Source organism: Calonectris borealis, chromosome 13, assembly GCF_964195595.1.
Source record: "Calonectris borealis chromosome 13, bCalBor7.hap1.2, whole genome shotgun sequence".
NCBI lineage: Eukaryota > Metazoa > Chordata > Aves > Procellariiformes > Procellariidae > Calonectris > Calonectris borealis.
In genome coordinates this window covers 12,261,662-12,281,004 of record NC_134324.1, presented here as the reverse complement: position 1 = coordinate 12,281,004, position 19,343 = coordinate 12,261,662, and the positions used below count along the sequence as shown (strand labels likewise).

Genomic DNA, 19,343 nt, shown 5'->3' with positions numbered 1-19,343 from the left:
GTTAACAAGCAACTAACAAGTTTTAACTCTCACAAAAGTCAGTAAACTACTCTAGTTAGCAGGCCCTTCCCTTTTTTCCAGGGGACAATACATAAGAGAAGGCAGATGGGGTGCAAGGGGAGGAAGGTAAATATAAAGTAAAGCCCATTACGCATTATTTTCGCTCCTTCAGCATTTTGCTGAATAAAAGCACAAAGCACAAAGGAGTATGAGGGCAGTTCTGCTAAATATGTGTCCTGGTTTCGGCTGGGATAGGGTTAAATTTCTTCCTAGTGCTGTGTTTTGGATTTAGTATGAGGAGAATGTTGATAACACACTGATGTTTGCAGTTGTTGCTAAGTGCCCTCCTAGTCCAAGGACAGCTCCCGTGCCTACTGACTGAGCTAGGTACACAATGTGGGAGGGAACATAATCAGGACAGCCAGCCCAGCTGGCTAATGGGGTATTCCATACCATGTGACATCATGCTCAGTATATGAACGGTAGGCGTGATCCAGGAAGTACCGATCGCTACTTGGTTATCAGTCAGCGCGGGTGGTGAGCAATTGCATTGTGCATCACTCATTTTGTATATTTTATCATTATCATTATTATTTTCCCTTTTTTCCCCTGTTCTATTAAACTGTCTTTATCTCAGCCCACGAGTTTTTCTCACTCTTACCCTTCTGATTCTCTCCCCGTCCCGCTGGGGGTGGGGGGAGTGAGTGAGCAGCTGCGTGGTATTTGGCTGCCTGACAGGTTAAACCACGACAATATGTGATCATTCACTTCCCTCTATTAGTAAAGATACATCGGAACGTGCATTATAATCACACTTTATCAAAAAGCAGGGATGTGACTCTGTCTCTTGAAAAGCCTTCCCAGCTGACTTGCTGACCATATTCTTTCCCGCACCCTTGAGACTGAACAAGCTACACCAAATCACCACACAAGCACCATTTTTCTACCGGCACATCTAATAATTTTTAATTGCGTAGAAGTTCTGCTTACAGGTACCAGCACAAAAGCAGTTAATTGCCAAAAGTACAGAAGACAAGGCCCGCTTTCACAAGTGGAAGCATACCTAATTTAAACACAAACTCCAGCTAGCAGTATGAGGAACTTGAGTCTCTCAGACTGCTGCAGCTCCTTCTGAGGACAGCTCTTCATTAAACCATCTCTGTAACGACCTGAATAAAAACTTGTGAAGTCCCGGTTGAACATATTCAAGTTACACTTGAGTACTGGAGAGCTCAGCCGTGGCATCACATACTGCTTAAATCCCTCAAGGGCAGCATTTCTGTATCTCACCAGTCTGCATGCAGTCGTAAAGAACAGAGACGAAGAGCACATGCTTTCTGCACAAAATTCATGCAGTCTCTCAGACTGGAGGGGGTGAATTCCAAACACACATTGCAAAGACTGGCTTTGGAACACACAACAAGTTTTATTGCAAGAAAAGAAACAAACCCACGTTTGAGACCATTTGAGACCCACATCCCAACAACCTCTCTTTTCTGTGGAGATTTTAGGTCAATCCTTTAAACCTTGAGTCTTTCAATCAAACGTGATCCGAAAACTGCGCTCTTGCTCCTTGCGGCGGCTCTCACAAACCTTTGTCACCTCTTCTACCTTTCTCTGCAACACGGCTGTGGGAGAAACAAGTCATTAATCTTGCAACCACCCTAAAACACAACCCTGCACAGTTTAGCCTGCAGAAGGAGAAAGAAAAACATTTTGACAGACACTCAGAGTTGACAGTGCACAAACAAGGAGGAAAAACCAACACAAAGCACTGCTAACCCTCCAAGGCAAAGACGATTGCCTAAAAAGTATTCTGAGGCATTCAGGGACTGGCAGGCAGAATCAGAAGAGTCCTGGGACATGTTGCAGTTTCAGGACACTGCATCAAAGAGCAGAGCAAACCCTCCCTGAACAGGAACTGCAAGCTGGTCTGCAGCTTGAGAAAAAGCAATTGCTCTGTAAACCAGTTTACCCTACCCACCGCCTGCTAAACTCGCTTTGCATTATGCAAATTACAGGTTAACCACACAATCTGTTAGAAGCATATACATATTTTCTTGCAAGATATCACATGGCCATAACAAGCTTTTAACTGTAAATACAGAACAGACAGTGCAATTGCACAGAAGAGCTACAGAGCACTTGCAGCCACAGCACAGATCATCTGTTATTTGCAGATCACCAATTTGGAAACACGTAAGCCACTGATTGATCATCAACTTTAAATGCAGCAGGCGTCACAATATACAAACAACCTTGGCACAAGCTAAAGCAATTTCTAATTTCATTCCATGAAAGCTTATCAGAAGCCATTCAACAGGGCTACAGCATTATGTCAGCCTGTGGCTTGGAGATAGATATTCCCAGTTAGGTTTTATTTCATACAGCATGCTAAACTCGGAATCTTCCAGTGACATATTAAGCAACACATTTCAGTTTGACACTTCTCAAAAATTCACCATGCAAAAATGATTATGGCATAAAATGGCAGTCTGCTTCACTGTCTCACAGATCTCTCTCGCTCAACTCGGAATTCAGTGGCAACTACAAAAGAGAAGACTTTCTAGTTCTCTCAGGAAGAGGCAGAAAGTCAGAAAAAGCTTTGTCCAAACACTCCTTTCACTTGTGGAAGCAGCACCACCCTGCGTCCATGTTCAGCAAGTCCATTTAATTGTGGCAGTGTAGGTTAACAGTAATTTGAATAAAGTGCCACAGTTGCACGTAATTGTTTCACAAGTCAGACAAGTTAATAGCCACAGTGTATGAGTATGCCCAGAGAAGATCACTGGCTGTTGTGAAACAGTCCTGGAGGAGTTCCACAGGAAACAAAACTGATAAAATCACCTACAGCACAGATGTCCTAGTTCTGCTTGGGAGGGGGGAGGGTTTAATATTTTTTTCACAGAAAAAGAATGTTAAGGAATGTGTCCTTCCCAGGCCTACTCAATTTACTAATGGCAAGGGCTATGTGAAAGCTTACTTCAAAATTGCATTGTTTTTCCACCGTACCACTTAAGTGCACACAGTAACAGGAATTCTGCTCCTTGCTAAGAACCCCACAGAAACAGACACATTAACCTCTTACAAAAACTGCAATTTCTTAGGCTCATTGCTTCTTTCTTGTTTGAAGGTGAACTGTTTCTTTAGATGTACATTTCCCAGCAAAGAGAATGAATCGTTATTAACTGATAAGACAGTTTCTTTGGTACTGAATGACAGAGGAAAAAATGGGTCTCCTTTCTAGGAGAATTTAAAGGAAACAGGTTGCTATTTTCACACACATTCTGTAAAGCTAGAATCCTGATGCCACAGGAGCTGCATCAGATTTCCCAATAACGGCATGTTTGGAATGCGGAAGTTAGCATATATGTCCTGGAAGAAAAAGCCAAATTAAATCCTGACCTAAGCCAATATTACTATTTAAACATGGATAGTAGTACACCTGCTTTCATCCAAGAAGTACATCAGGTGCAAGCACTTTCACAGCACTGCAATTTGGTGCTGGTGAGGAGCACAGCTTTATTCTGCCATGCCCCCCTGTGGCTGCTAAGATCAATTAAAATCAAAACCCTGTACAATTCTTGAATCCCTCACAAGGAGGCACTCCCTGTGAGAAAAGTTCCTTTCTTCTGTCTGATTTTAGTATGGCACCATAGTATACTAGTTAAGGGTGAGTCCAAGACAAGAAACAACAGAAACTACACTATCCAGTATCTTCTGCTCTGCACTACATCTCGAGTTACTGCTATTGTGAAACTTCCACACTACTACTCCAGACTTACCGCGCCCGCAGATAAATGCATGCTGCTCAGTCTTACCAGGACCTGGCTTTCCAGTTGCAGGGGGGATGATGACAACATTAAACACACACACACACACACACACCCCCCTCACCTCCAATTTTCCTATTCCTAAGGGAAACCTCACAACATTTTACAAGTTGAAATATTTAACCTTAGTTTGATGGAACAAAGCATAAGGTTTTCAAGTCCTCTGCTTTGCACTGATGCATTTCAAGCTTCTTTGTAAAACATCAGCAGTTACCAGGAGTTACTTCTCAGCAGGGGCCTCTAATGCACGTCAGGAGAATTCAGTACAGAAGGGACTGTGTCACTGAAGGTGAGGAGGAGAAGATTCCTCAGGGATCTTCAGGAATTCATTTACATTCAAGAAACACTTGCACACGTGCTACAATGCCTCTATTCACATTCCCAGACTCACCTGAGTTCTGGTCAATCCACTGCAACGAATCCATGTGCGCATTCAAAATTTTACAGATCTGCTGAAGCTGAGCAGAAAGAGAAGGTGCAAGTCATTCGTTACACTACATAAAAACTAAGAGCAGTAAAAGAGAGCCTGCCCGTCCCTGCCTTTGGAACATGATGCAATCAAATTTCTCATGTGTACAGCTCCACTAACTTAGCAGCGACTTTCCCAGGAAGTCGGTGGAGCAACTGTGTTGCTTTGCTTCTCTTTCCCAGCAAGAAAACAGACTGGTTTAGAGTATATGCCTGTGGCTTAAGCTTATTCCAATTCAGACCTAGGAACCACCACAACATTAATCACCTTAGGCTTGAGGTGGCAAAAGTAAAAAGGAATGGGGAAAAACTCAGTCTGCAATACTGAAGGGAAATTTTTACTGAAAAAAAGCCTCTCAGAAAAGCCACAAGGAATATCAAGATCCATTTAATACATATCAGAAAGAGCTGGTAATTCAGATCTTGTTTTCATGAGGATACAAAAGTAGTATAAGGAAAAAGTATCAGCAGCTACGGAGGGCACTGAACAAAATTTAGATTTGCCACAAGAAAGATGCAAGCGGTGGAGCAGGTAGCCGGATCAGCGTTAAGAAATGCCTCTGAAACAAGCTGTAATCTAGGCAAAAATTAGACAACAAGCAAATAACCAGAGTTCATACCAGAATGAGATACTTTGAAAACTATTAACAGAACTGCAGAGTAAGTACATGAGTCAGGCTGCCTTGTGCTGTGTTATACTGCAAGTTTTACCAAAAAAGAATCAACCCAAGGACAAAACAAAACACCCTTCCAAGGTTGAAGCTTCAAGCAGTGGAGTATCCACGAGTGGACAAATGAAGAGTTAGAATTGTTTAAATATCCTTTGCCTCTTTACCCACATACAAAAAAACGAAGCTCGGATTTACCGGGTCACTCGTGTCTGCTGGGCCTCTTGAGGTATTCAGGTGCTCAGTGATGTCCTTCAGATCTTGTGCCATACGCTTCAACTGAGCATCTATGTTTTCAGCCAGTTTATAGCTGCAAAACACATGGGAACCAAGGACAGAATATTTAAAGTGAACTTCAGAAGACCTGCTCCCAGTCACACCAACTCTGGGCAATCAGAATTAGCTTCCACGCCTTTCAACCAAGGCTGACAGATATGTGGGAACAGCACCCTGAGAGGCATTCTATCACACAGATGAAGTAACTCCTAACTTCTTTCTCTCTTGAGAGATACATGGAGACAGACAAGCAATAGTTTGGAGGGCTTTCTGGAAGGTTTTGTCAGAACTGAAGGAACCAGCTAGTCTGGATTCTTCAAGATTCATCTCTCTTGAACCAGACAAACACTTCTTTTAATTACCCCGCTACCATTCAACACTTAAGGCTTACAAGGATGCTCAAGCCACACACAGTGCATTCTGCTCTCCTCACTTCTATCACTAAATAATCACTGATTTTCAGAGATTATGCCAAAATTAGTAACCTTCTCCCAGGCAGCTGATTAGACCAACATCCAAAGAGCTTTTCATGCTGATTCAAGGGCCACCAGTTGCCATTTCCCTGTTTCTAACGCATAAAATCTAAGTTGCCATGCATAAAACCGGATTACGTATTTGACAAAGGCCGTTGATAGTTCAATATTGTCATGCATCCCAACTCAACTTCTTGCTCATTGATCATCACCACAATTAGCCTGCTCATCACAGGTTCCAAGAAGATTTTTCTCTTACGTCCTCTCCCGTTCCTCATCTGCGTGCTGCAAGTAGATAGTCCCACTCTGTTCCTTCACAGACTCTTCCAGAGGGGTCAACAAGTCTTCAAGCTCTTTCTGCTGTGACAGAATGAAGTCTAGTTCCTGATCCAGTCTGAAAAGAGAAAATGTTAACTACTCTACTTAGAGATTATATGGATTTGTCATAGTTTAACCCCAGCCAGCAAATAAACCCCACGCAGCCACTTGCTTACCCCCCCTCCCCCTCCGGTGGAGTGGGGGAGAGAGTCGGGAGGGCACAAGTAGGAAAACTCCTGGGTTGAGATAAAAACAGTTTAATAATTGAAGTAAAACAAAGTAGAACAGTAATAATAATGAGAACAACAACAATAACAGAATATACAAAGCAGACGATGCACAATGCAACTGCTCACCGACCACATGTCACGAACAGGGGGCAAGGCCCCTCCCCCCCAACTGGTTTTTATACTGAGCATGATGTCACATGGTATAGAATATCCCATTGGCCAGCTGGGTCCACCACGCTGGCTGTGCTCACCCCCGCCCCCCCGCCCCCCGTGCAAGCACCACCCAGCAACAGCCAAAGCCATCAATGTTCCTTTCACACCAAACCCAAAACACAGCACACCCCCCAAGCTACTGGGAAGAAAGTTAACCCTGTCCCAGCTGGAACCAGGACAATATCCACCCCTTATTCTATACCATCTACATCATGCCCAGGTCTCACATTTTCCCATACCTTCCAATCAGTCACCACTACTTTTCCTGCCTTTTGATATATACACACACAGAGATATCATTCCTTAAGTCCATGGGCCATCCCTCTAAAACGTCCGTTGAGTTCATTTAGTCCATGACTTCGGGTTCCATCTGTCATAACAGTCTTTCAGGAGAGATGGTGTGTGGTGTTGGGCTCTTGCATGCGGAGGCCAGTTCTGGGCGCTCATCCGGTTCTATCATCGTTGCACCTTGCTGCTCAGTTTCATCGGAGTTCCTCCTACATTAATCTGGGTGATTCTTACTGTAATACTGTTAATATGGCATATAGTAACCACAGAAGTGACGACATACAGTATTATATAGTAACTAACATTATACAGTTCAGTTCATTAGCTATTTTCACCCAAAATTAAATCCCCTTGAGGTACACACCGGACTTCCCCATCCTTTTGCATCACCCACCAAGTGCACCCAGGTCCCTGAGCAAAAGCAATCCCATGGATGGGTTTTCCCTTGCCAGAGGCAGGAGTAACCCAGACTGTCTTCCCCAGCATATTTCTCATACGCACGACAGGGACTTATCCCCCTCTACAGTACGTAAGGGGTTGCATTGGGCAGGGCCAGCTCGAGTGACAGATCCCCTAGTGTTGACTAACCAGGTGGCCTTTGCTAAATGTGTGTCCCAATGCTTGAATGTCCCACCACCCATTGCCCTCAGTGTTGTCTTTAGCAGTCCGCTGTATCGTTCGATTTTCACAGAGACTGGTGCATGGTAGGGGATGTGATAGACCCACTCAGTGCCATGCTCTTTGGCCCAGGTGTCTATGAGGGTGTTTCGGAAATGAATCCCATTGTCTGACTCAATTCTTTCTGGGGTGCCATGTCGCCATAGGACTTGTTTTTCAAGGCCCAGGATGGTGTTCCTGGCGGTGGCATGGGGCACAGGGTATGTTTCCAGCCATCCTGTGGTTACTTCCACCATGGTGAGCACATAGCGCTTGCCCTGTCGGGTTTGTGGGAGTGTGATATAACCAATCTGCCAAGCCTCCCCATATTTATATTTCAACCATCGTCCTCCATACCAAAGAGGCTTTACTCACTTGGCTTGCTTGATTGCAGTGCATGTTTCACATTCATGGATAACCTGTGCAATAGTGTGCATGGTCAAGTCCACCCCTCGATCACGAGCCCATCTATATGTTGCATCTCTTCCTTGGTGGCCTGAAGTGTCACGGGCCCACCGAGCTATAAATAATTCACCCTTATGTTGCCAGTCCAGACCTATCTGAGCTACTTCGATCTTAGCAGCCTGGACCACCTGCTGGTTGTTTTGATGTTCTTCAGTGGCCTGACTCTTGGGTACGTGAGCATCTATGTGACGTACTTTTACAACCAAGTTCTCTACCTGGGCAGCAATATCTTGCCACAGTACGGCAGCCCAGATGGGTTTACCTCTGCGCTGCCACTTGTTCTGCTTCCACTGCTGCAACCACCCCCACAGGGCATTTGCCACCATCCATGAGTCAGTATAGAGATAAAGTACTGGCCATTTTTCTCGTTCAGCAATATCCAAGGCCAGCTGGATGGCTTTCACCTCTGCAAATTGGCTCGATTCACCTTCTCCTTCAGCAGTTTCTGCAACTTGGCGTATAGGACTCCATACAGCAGCCTTCCATCTCCGATGCTTTCCCACCAGTGAACAGAGCATATTGCTTCTCATTTTCCGGTAGTGCGTTATACGGTGGGGCCTCTTCAGCACGCGTCACCTCCTCCTCTGGGGATATTCCGAAATCTTTGCCTTCTGGCCAGTTCGCGATCACTTCCAAGATTCCTGGGCGACTGGGGTTTCCTATTCGGGCCCGTTGTGTGACCAGCGCGACCCACTTACTCCACGTAGCATCGGTTGCATGATGTGTAGAGGGGACGCTCCCTTTGAACATCCAGCCCAGCACCGGCAGTCGGGGTGCCAGGAGGAGCTGTGCTTCAGCACCAACCACTTCTGAAGCAGCTTGAACCCCTTCATATGCTGCCAATATCTCCTTCTCAGTTGGAGTGTAGTGGGCCTCGGATCCTCTGTATCCCCGACTCTAGAACCCTAAGGGTCGACCTTCAGTCTCCCCTGGTGCTTTCTGCCAGAGGCTCCAGGTAGGGCCATTCTCCCCGGCTGCGGTGTAGAGCACATTCTTCACATCTTGTCCTGCCCGGACTGGCCCAAGGGCTACTGCCTGAACTATCTCCTGTTTAATTTGTTCAAATGCTTGTCGTTGCTCAGGGCCCCATTTGAAGTCATTCTTCTTCCTGGTCACGTGATAGAGAGGGCTTACGATCTGACTGTAATTTGGAATATGCATTCTCCAAAAACCCACAACGCCTAAGAAAACTTGCGTTTCCTTTTTGTTAGTTGGTGGGGACATGGCTGTTATTTTATTGATCACATCCATTGGGATCTGACAATGTCCATCTTGCCATTTTATTCCTAAAAACTGGATCTCCTGTGCAGGTCCCTTGACCTTACTTCGTTTTATGGCAAAGCCGGCCTTCAGAAGGATTTGGACTATTCTCTCCCCTTTCTCGAAAACTTCCTCTGCTGTTCTGCCCCATACAATGATGTCATTGATGTATTGCACGTGTTCCGGAGCCTCACCCTGTTCCAGTGCGGTGTGGATCAGTCCATGGCAAATGGTAGGGCTGTGTTTCCACCCCTGGGGCAGTCGGTTCCAGGTGTACTGGACGCCCCTCCAAGTGAAAGCAAACTGTGGCCTGCGCTATGCCACCAAAGGGATTGAGAAGAACGCATTAGCGATATCAATGGTGGCGTACCACTTGGCTGCCTTTGACTCCAGTTCATATTGGAGTTCCAGCATGTCCGGCATGGCAGCACTCAGTGGCAGCGTGACTTCGTTCAGGCCACGATAGTCTACTGTTAGTCTCCACTCTCCATTGGACTTTCGCACTGGCCATATGGGACTGTTGAAGGGTGAGCGAGTCTTGCTGATCACTCCTTGGCTCTCCAGTCGACGAATCAGCTCATGGATGGGAAGCAGGGAGTCTCGGTTGGTGCAATATTGCCACCGGTGCACTGTTGTGGTAGCAATTGGTACCTGTTGTTCTTCAACCTTCAACAACCCCACAGCAGAAGGATCCTCTGAGAGACCAGGCAAGGTAGACAGCTGTTTAATTTCCTCCGTCTCCAGGGCAGCTATACCAAAAGTCCACCGGTACCCTTCTGGGTCCTTGAAATACCCTCTCCTGAGATAGTCTATGCCAAGGATGCACGGAGCCTCTGGGCCAGTCACAATGGGGTGCTTCTGCCACTCATTCCCGGTCAGGCTCACTTCGGCCTCCAATACAGTTAACTCTTGGGATCCCCCTGTCACTCCAGAAATACAAATGGGTTCTGCCCCTTTATAGCCTGATGGCATCAGGGTGCACTGTGCACCGGTGTCTACGAGAGCCTTATACTCCTGTGGGTCTGATGTGCCAGGCCATCGAATCCACACAGTCCAGTAAACCCGGTTGTCCCTTTCCTCCACCTGGCTGGAGGCAGGGCCCCTCTAGTCCTGGTCATCATATTCGCTATCCACTTCTTGTAAGTATGAATCAGAAGTCCCTTTGTTAAGGTCGGCAGTGGAATCAGCCCTTCTACTCTGTCTGGGGAACTCACTGGAGACTGGAGCAGCAGTTTTCCTAGAAGAAGCCCCTTTTGTGGTTGTTTTTCCTTGCAACTCATGTACCCGTGCCTGTAGGACTGAGGTAGGTTTAGGTTTTCCATCCCACTGCCTCATGTCCTCTCCGTCGTCACACAGGTAAAACCACAGGGTGCCCCGGGGTGTGTACCCACGATGTCTCCTCTCTTGAGCAGAGGGACGCTTGCTCCTAATGTCTGAAACACTGGCCCGTGCAGGTGGGGAGCAGGACATATCCTCTTTGAGTTGCTGGACCTCCTGAGACAGTTTCTGCACAGCAGAGACACAGGCCCGTAGGGAGGAAGAGAGACTTTCTTCATATGGCCGGAGTCGACCAGCCAGTTCATCCACTGTTTGTTCCTCTCCATCTCTCCAGGTCATTACTGCCAATGAGTTTGCATGTGACGCTGGTGCGCTCCGTACAAACTTCCGCCACATGGGTCGGGTGCATTTGACCTCATCTGGGTCTTTGGATAACTGCTCATTGTTCAGGTCATCATAAATCACCTCCAGCACGGCTAATTCCCTCAGGTACTGGATACCTCTCTCCATGGTGGTCCACTTGCCTGGGTGGCATATAACATCTTCCTTGAAGGGATACCTTTCCTTCACACCTGACAGGAGTCGCCTCCAGAGGCTGAGGACTTGTGCCCCATGTCCAATCGCTTTGTCAATGCCCCCTTCCCTAGAAAGGGATCCCAGCTGCTTGGCTTACCTACCCTCTAATTCCAGGCTACTGGCCCCATTATCCCAGCATCGGAGCAGCCAGGTGACAATGCGCTCACCTGGACAACGGCTGAAGTCTTTTCGCATATCTCGCAGCTCCCCCAGGGATAGGGATCAGGTGGTTACCATCTCATTTACGGGTTCTGCCTCCTCCTCCTCCTCCTGTTCTCGTGATGGCCCTGGTTCATCTTCATCCCTTACTAGACGAGCTGATTTCCTTGTGCATTTTCTTTTTCGTATAGGGGCGACTGATACCAGCATGGATTGGTTCCCTGTCGCAGGGAGCAGAGTAGCTGCCGTGCCTGCCGTGGGGGGTGGGGGAGCCACAGGGCCTGTTGTTTTGTCATCAGCTGCAGAGACGTTTCCTTCCCCTTGGGGGTTCTGAGTGGTGTTGAACAGGGCTCGGTAGGCATGGCCCAGGCCCCAGCACATTGTGATTTGTGTCTTCCTAGAATGGCCAGGGTGACAGCCTACTTCTTCCAAATATTCTACTAATTTTTCAGGGTTCTGCACTTGTTCAGGGGTGAAGTTCCAGAACACTGGGGGTGCCCATCATCCTAGGCATTTGCCCATGCAATGCCCATTTGCCCACTCGCCCTGCCACTCATAACTATCCAGCCTTGGGGCAGATCTCTGGATGACATTCTTGAATTGCTTACTAACCTTGGATAAAACCACAACAATATTCCCAAGGAGCACCAATAGATGTATCTTAACTACCCAGGGATGTTCAAGGTACTGGCAAGTTATTTTAACAAAGGAGATGACATCATAGAGAAAGGTAGCGAGGGTGCCATTCTCTATTTCCTCCATAAAAAATCTCTCAGAGGAATAGGTATAATTGCTAATGGTCTCCATGAGGTGGTACCCAAAATACAGAAATGGCTTCATTACAAATCCCAAATACCAAATAACCCCCAATGCCAGCGTTTTAGTAACAAATCTCCCAGGCAAAACATCATTAATCACTGCAGAGCACAGCAGACTACAAAACCCAACTCCAATCTTTAACAGGTACAGTAAAAACAAGAGCATGGTGCAGAACAAATTAATATGTTAACAGATATAAATTCCTTAATATGCTTTAATTAATCTGTTATCTCAACCCTTCGCTGCCCCACATTGGGCGCCAAAAAGGACTGTCGTGGTTTAACCCCAGCCAGCAAATAAACCCCACGCAGCCGCTCGCTCACCCTCCCCTCTGGTGGGATGGAGGAGAGAATCGGGAGGGCACAAGTAGGAAAACTCCCAGGTTGAAATAAAAACAGTTTAATAATTGAAGTAAAACAAAGTACAACAGTAATAACAACAATGAGAACAACAACAGTAACAGAATATACAAAGCAGACGATGCACAATGCAACTGCTCACCAACCACCGACCACATGTCACGAACGCGGGGGCAAGGCCGCCCCCCCCACCTGGTTTTCATACTGAGCATGATGTCACATGGTATAGAATACCCCATTGGCCAGCTGGGTTCACCACCCCGACTGTGCTCCCCCACCCTCCTCCCCACCCCCTCCGCCCCACCCCAGTGCAAGCACCACCCAGCAACAGCCAAAGCATCAATGGGCCATAATGCTCCTTTCACACCAAACCCAAAACACAGCACACCCCCCAAGCTATTGGGAAGAAAGTTAACCCTGTCCCAGCCGGATCCAGGACAACATTCTAGATCTGCCATACCACAACGCGAGAAGATGCAAAAAAGAAACAAAATCATTTCAAGCGTTCACAGTTTCGTACCTCTTCTGATCAAGCTTCACTTTCTCTACTTCTCTGTGTAATGAAGTAATCTGGAAACAGAAGACACTTAATTGTACTAAGAAAATTACTTGTTACCATAGTGTAGACTCACAGAACAAATTTCCAGGCTTCAAAGCCTAAAGACCAGAACAGACATACAGCAAGTCTTTCACAAGCATCAGATATAATTCACATCTGGTTTTTTTACAAGTAGAAAGTCCCACTAGATGGCTTGCTGCATCTGTAACACTGAACGCCTTTCAAGGATCTAAGCAAGCCAATCAGGTTACACTGGATGTCACTTTACCTTCTCTCCATTCTCTATCAGCGTCCGATCCCAGGCATTAACTTGCGTAGCCTGATGGAGAAAGTGTTTCTCTTGGTCTTCCAGTTCCAGACTCCACTTGTTTATCAAACTCTCTAGCTGGGCATAAGTCATCACTGGAGGCGCGCTGAGAGGAAGTGCAAGACAGAACACAAGATCAAAAACCAAAATATAAACATGACAACAGTCATTTCCCCTTCCTCCACTAGACACCAGCATTAATACTGCCTCTTGCCTGAGTCGCAAAATAGTCAGTTATAACAAAATATTCACCTGGTTGTTGTTGTGGTTATGGCAGCTGTAGAAGTCCCAGCTCCAATGGCACCAGTCGTAGTTAATGGCTTAAGATTCAAAGCAAAGCCAGAAGCAGAAGAGGTGCCTGAAAGAAGAGATTCAAGTCAAGCGACAGAAAAGGACACATCTGCTATCTAACGAATTGAGAACAGGTCCAATATACACTTCTATGCGCTTGCTCAAGTAGCAAATCCCATGCCTGTCAAGAAGGGAACGAAGCACATCTTGACACAAACGTAGTGGACTGTAAATGTCTGACCAGTAGTTCTAGTAAAATGAGGACCCGTCAGCCTGCACTTAACCCGGGCATTATTCAAAGAAACACAGCATTAGCCCACACACCCCTCACAATCTCCTCCTCTTTTAATACTAGACTTAATAACTACCAGCACACTCGGTTCCCCTCTCCTGCGTCTTTGCAGAAAATGAGACTTCTACGTTTTCACAAAGCTAAGAGCATCTACCAAAAGATGGTACTGTCAGCCAGTCGCATGGCACTTCTAGGCACTCAGCTCAAATTCTTCAGTTGCTCCAGAAACAAGCTCTACAAAGACCTTGAGAGCTGAGCAGCATCCACGTTATTACACTGAAAACTGACCGGTAACTGCATCCAGAAAAGGATGTTCAGACCTGAATTCCCAACACCGTGCAGCAGCAAATTCCACTGCAGGTTTTCACACAAGGTTTGCCACTTAAACACAGCACTCATCTCTGCTTTTTTTTTTTTTGAAGAAAAGTTAATGAAATCCTACACTTTGAAACTTATAATATGGAAGAAACCGATTCATGGGGCAGAACTGAAACAGAAAACATCTCTCCCTAACATGCCCGCAAGTCTTTGGCCTCTCCTTTCCCCCATTGGGACACCTCTCCCTCACCTCTCAGAGCAATTCTGCACCTGCGCAGGCAGGCTAGAGAAGGAGCAGCTGATCTATTTACTTGCTCCAGATGAGTACATCAAAGCCTACAGGCCTTCCTTCGCCCAAAGTCCCTTTGCTGTGGACAGGCTCTCAGAAGTCATAAGTAACTGTGCATTTGGGGAGATGGAAAAGGAGGATCAGAGAAAGAAATACTGCGTTATTTTCAGTTATTGGAGGGCATTAGAGATTAGAACTGCTGTGCTGCTACACTGGCGTGGCCCTTTACGCTACGACAGAGCGCTGAAGTCAGCCTTCCTTCTCTTCAGCTACTTTCAGCATCTAGTTCTTACTAGTGGCAGTGCTTGTTGCGGCAGCTGTCGTTCCAGGAACTTTTAATCCAAACCCAAGCGTTCCAAGACTGGCAGTCCCAGCGGAAGGGGCACCAACTGTAAACAGAAGACAACATTAAGAGTTTGCGTAACCCATTAAATACAGTGCCCCTTTGAAAAGCCCTACCCTGCCTGCTCACCCATCGCCATCTGGTCTTTATTTGTATTAACCAGGATCACTGTTTAGGTGACGGATCATCCAGACACGACATGAAAAAAGGCAGGCTGAAGCTATAAAATAGCCAGAATGCTCTGCGAATCTCCTAGGAAATTTTTATCAACCCAGGGGCCAAGCTACTGTCACTGCTCTTTACCTATTTTGAATTATCTAACATTTAACCGCTCTCAAATGCTAACACAAGCAAAGGGTACTGGACACGGGCAGGCAGGAATGAGTCTACTTGCTAAAGCAATACAATTGCACATACTACAGGAAACACGCTGGCCACATCTCAGCTGCCTGGAAACAACCCACCTATTATCATCTAAGAACAAGGATTCAGGCACCCTGATAAACAGAGAATGTCCATTAGCTTAAAAGCATTCTTAAACACCAAGATTAAGGTCAGCTTTGGAACTAGAGTAGCAATGCAAGCATTGTAGAGCTACTGAAAATACAAGTTGTTAGGCTGGTATATATAGGGCATCTACAAATTGCAGCTCATTAGTTAAAAGTTATCAGTTTGGCTTTAACACAGAACTCGTGAAGGTTCTTGGGAGCAGCTGCCCACATTTTCAGAGCTGAGTGTAAGACAGCATTATGTATGGAATAGTTGTATTAACGCTGGTAAACATTGACATTTACTCTAGCTAGTCTCCATAATCAAAGGAAACTGAAGCGTTGACAACTCACTGCAGATCGAGAAAGAAAGCTGTTGGGACTGTCTTCAAACGTGGGCTACTGCCTTAAAGCTATCAGAAAATAGAAGCTATTTCCTGCCATAAAAATAATTTTGCAAGAGGAAACTTGCCAGTTATTACCAGAGGAACTTGCAAACATACAGCTGTGTGAACACTTGTTTTTAGCACACTGCACCTCCACTGCCACAGGCCACTGTTCTTAATGCAAGAGTCAAAGGCACACGTAACCAGACGCAAGGCACTGGGGTCTGCAGGAGAGCACCTAAAACATCACTAGAAAGCTCACTTGTGGCAGTACTACCCAGACACAGAAACAAAAAATTCACACACAGCTAAAACTGCCCCGTGCTGCTTGCCCACTCTGAACCTAAAGTGTGCTTTGGTGCATGGTGCTCCATGCCTCACCACCGGAGAACGTTTGCCAGAAATCACAAAGAAGGAGGGTGGCAAACAGCGGGGAGAGCTGGCCTTTTGAATTCTCCCATATTCCCCCAGCATCTGCAGGTCCACTACTGACAGGTAGCACCAACCATGCTGCTCATTTATTCCCCCAACAGATAAAACCCGTGTATTGTGACTTACGTGAGAGGCCCGTGGCGGTAGACGACGTCGGTGCTGAAGAACTCACTATAGACGCAAACAGCGTAGGCCCCGTTGAACCAAGGACGGAGGTTGTGGTCGTAGCAGCAGTTGTAGCAGCTGTGGATGTTACTACAAACAGAAAAAGCGTTGATCTTGTACAATCATGCTGAGAACGCGATACAAATTTGCCTATCTACACCAGGTTTTTATGGATGTAAGAATTTTAAACTATTTTTCCTCTTATTCTACTTCAGCTCTCCTTCTTTTCCAATGTACCCTTGAAACCTGTGGCTCCCATCCACTACGCTCCAGCAAGAAGTACATTTGGCACGTGGGACACAATAAAAAATACAGAATACTAAGTTCAATGGCTGCATGAACCGTCACAGATTACTGATGCCATTGCAAATTCACAGTTACAAACACTTCTAGCCCGTTTCCAGACACCAGTTTAGAAAACTATTCCCAGAAGGACAGCAGACTCACTAAGCCTTGAGTAATTATTTCCTAAAACAACCTCCTACCTCCAAGTTTGGTTCCAAAGGACAGAGCGGGTCCCTGGCTGGTACTAGTGGTCAGCGTTGCCGTGGTTGCACTAGTGGCTGCTGTCGAAGGCAATGACCCAAAGTTTAGACCTGGAACAAGTAGCGTAAGTAAAAGACAAACCTTTTACTACAGAGACGCTGTAGTTTCCGCTGATCACAGCAATAGTCAAGTTAGAAGCAATAAGAGTAGAAGAAAAACATTAATATTCAATGCAACAAATACTCTGCGTTACCCAGGAAATGAACTAGGGCTAACAAGCTCATTACGTAAAGAGACTTGCAAGAATGATTCTAACACAGACGAACATCACCCTCACCCCAGAGCTGATGACCTTCCCTCCGAGGCCTGCACTGTCACCAACAAGTAAATCAAAAGCTGCAAACTAAACTTCTGCTGGACTCTGCAGGAGTGGGCAGGTTCCTGCTGTCAGGGAGATGAACAGTGGTTTGACACCGTGGGCCCAGTGCATCCTGCGGTGACCCCTCCCCACCACTCTGAGCCCTTTCCCTCTGCACCAGCAAACCCGCTACAAACATTTAAATAAGTGCATCAAATGGCAGCTGACACTTCTACACACACAGCAAAATTATTTCGGCCTCACTCTCCAAACCCAAAGGCAAAATAGCAATTGTTACTCATCACTGAAGACCCTGGAAAAGCATACCAGAAAAAACACCGATTCCAGCCACTCGCTTCATTTCACACCAGCAGAAGCAGGAGGCTGCAGAACCTCCACGCCATCCCCAGCTGCCCTCCCTGCCGACAGGCTTCCTGACTCCAGCGGCCATTTCAAGCCCAGGCACTCACCTGCGGACTGCCCCCCAAGGCTGAAGGGGGTTGCTGACTGGGTTGCAGCTCCTAAGGTGGCAGCAGTGGTGGCAGCAGCTGCAGATGCTGTTCCAAAGGTCAACCCTGTGGGCGCTGCTTGCGGAGCTGCAGTGCCAATGTTGAAGCCGGCTGTTCCGGCCTGAGTTGTGGTACCACTGGAAAAAGTAAACCCTCCAGTTGTCCCAGGCTGAGCCGTGGTGGTGGTCGTGGTGGTGGTGGCAGGAGATCCAAACACAAAGCCAGAAGGGGCTGCTGCTTGACTTGAGGGCACGCTGGTTGGTACAGAGCTACCAAATCCAAAGCCCGCTGTGATTCCAGCAGCTTGAGTTGCAGTGCTGCCTCCAAAGTTTAATTTTGGTGCATTTGCCCTAGAGAAGAAAAGAAAAGAGGCCAATCTGTTTGAGACGTACATCCAGTCAAGTACCAAGTCGGCTTTCTTACAGACCATTTGCTGACAGCAGAAACCACCTTTCAAAAAGATGTGCACTTGACCGGGTTTATGTTTCAATTTTGACAAAGACTGTATCGCAACTCCTGCCATCTGCAATCCTCTGTTAAGTCTCTTTATACTGACTCCCCCTTAATTACCTCCACCCATCCAGGCACCAGAAGACATTTATGGCAGTGTAAGTGAAGGTGCTTATTCTCTCGGCTCCTAAGCACCCTTTTCACTTCCTCTACAGAAGACCATTTTGTTCAACTAACTTTTACTGCTAGTCCCCACTTGAGCTCCCTTCCCACTGCTCCCTTCCGGCAAGCTTCAATAACAGCAGTTCTGAAGAACCACCTCAAAGCTTACAGCCTTTCCTAAGGACAAAACGGTCGCACGCCGCTGAAGAAACATTCTGAGCGCTCCAGATTCAGATCAGAAAGGACAAGACATTTTATGCTCTGACGCAAAGTTTTAGCATTTCTTCATGCAAGCATCTATACCCCAATTACAGACTCAAGTGTGGAACAGCTTATTCTTCATACTCATCCGAAAAAGTCAGCACCGACAAAGAACAGGTCTCGCTGAACGCTTTTCCCAATGCGCTGCAGTGCAGGGGGAATTCTAAGGCACAAGAGCAACAGGTCTGCTCCCTTGAGAATTACTTCCAAAGCCCTTCCAAAGCAACGAGCAGGACGTCATCCACTCACAGTCCCCCGTGGCCAGGACCGCTCAGCAAAGCCAACACCCCCACCCCGGCACCGGCCGACCCCCGGGCCTCTCACCCCAGCGGGAACACGTTCGCTGCCGGAGCCGCGGTGGCCGTGGCCGGCGTCCCGAAGCTGAAGCTGGCAGGCTGCGCGGCAGTGCCCGGCGTGCTGAAGGAGAAGAGCCCGGCGGGCTGGCTGCTGGCAGGCGCCTGGGCCGCGCTCCCGAAGCTGAAGCCCCCCGAGGCGGCAGGCGTGGAGAAGGAGAAGCCGGTCGTGGCCGTTGTGGCGGCCGTCTTCGGCGTGCCGAAAGTGAAGCCGCCTCCCGCCGCACCCGACCCGAGGTTGAACTGGTTCATGGCGGCTGCGGCCTGCGGGAAGAGGGACCGCCACCGTCAGGAGACCCGGGCGGGGGCGGCGGCCCAGCTCCCGCGGCCCAGCCCCAACCGCCCAGCCGAGCCGCACAGCGCCGCGCCCGCCACCGCCGCGACTGCCACCACGCGCCGCGCGCGCGCACAGGAATGACGCACTTTACCGCCACTCTGCACCCGCCCCTCTCTCCCGCCTCCCAACCACCGGCCGGGTCTTCCCGCCCTCAACAGCTATTGGCTAGTCCCGCCGCCGCTCGTGGGCGGCCCGGTCGGATTGGCTCGCGAGGCGA

At 47.5% G+C, this 19,343-nt stretch overlaps 2 protein-coding genes across 5 annotated transcripts in view; one reads left to right on the top strand and one right to left on the bottom strand.

The window, feature by feature from the left end:
• LOC142087719 (thymosin beta-15A homolog) overlaps positions 1 to 19,343 on the top strand; it is a 463,475-nt gene that overhangs the window by 301,807 nt on the left and 142,325 nt on the right. The window lies entirely within an intron of this gene.
• Positions 1,403 to 19,339, bottom strand: LOC142087710 (nuclear pore glycoprotein p62-like). Of its 4 annotated transcripts, XR_012675567.1 has the most exons (13): positions 18,761 to 19,185; positions 17,525 to 17,913; positions 16,696 to 16,806; positions 16,172 to 16,300; positions 14,690 to 14,785; positions 13,459 to 13,564; positions 13,168 to 13,312; positions 12,861 to 12,910; positions 5,978 to 6,112; positions 5,168 to 5,279; positions 4,225 to 4,291; positions 3,958 to 4,116; positions 1,549 to 1,628 (listed from the first exon to the last, which is right to left on the bottom strand). XR_012675567.1 is itself a non-coding variant. In XM_075162236.1 (12 exons), the coding sequence occupies exons 1-12, from the start codon at positions 19,039 to 19,041 to the stop codon at positions 1,537 to 1,539; spliced, it is 1,713 nt and encodes a 570-aa protein (XP_075018337.1). In that variant the 5' UTR covers positions 19,042 to 19,339; the 3' UTR covers positions 1,403 to 1,536. The 4 variants fall into 4 exon arrangements, 2 of the variants coding, with proteins under 2 accessions (XP_075018337.1, XP_075018338.1); XM_075162236.1 differs by lacking the exon at positions 3,958 to 4,116 and having other exon boundaries at positions 1,403 to 1,628; positions 18,761 to 19,339; XM_075162237.1 differs by lacking the exons at positions 3,958 to 4,116; positions 14,690 to 14,785 and having other exon boundaries at positions 1,403 to 1,628; positions 18,761 to 19,187.

What these genes read in the sequence shown, in the direction of transcription:
- LOC142087710 (XM_075162236.1), bottom strand. Translation starts at nt 19,041, where the DNA reads ATGAACCAGTTCAACCTCGGGTCGGGTGCGGCGGGAGGCGGCTTCACT. An exon ending in CCTTGGGGGGCAGTCCGCAG is followed by an intron (nt 16,807 to 17,524) that starts GTGAGTGCCTGG and finishes TACTTGTTCCAG; the next exon opens with GTCTAAACTTTGGGTCATTG. An exon ending in GATGAGGAACGGGAGAGGAC is followed by an intron (nt 5,280 to 5,977) that starts GTAAGAGAAAAA and finishes TGTGTTTTGCAG; the next exon opens with CTATAAACTGGCTGAAAACA.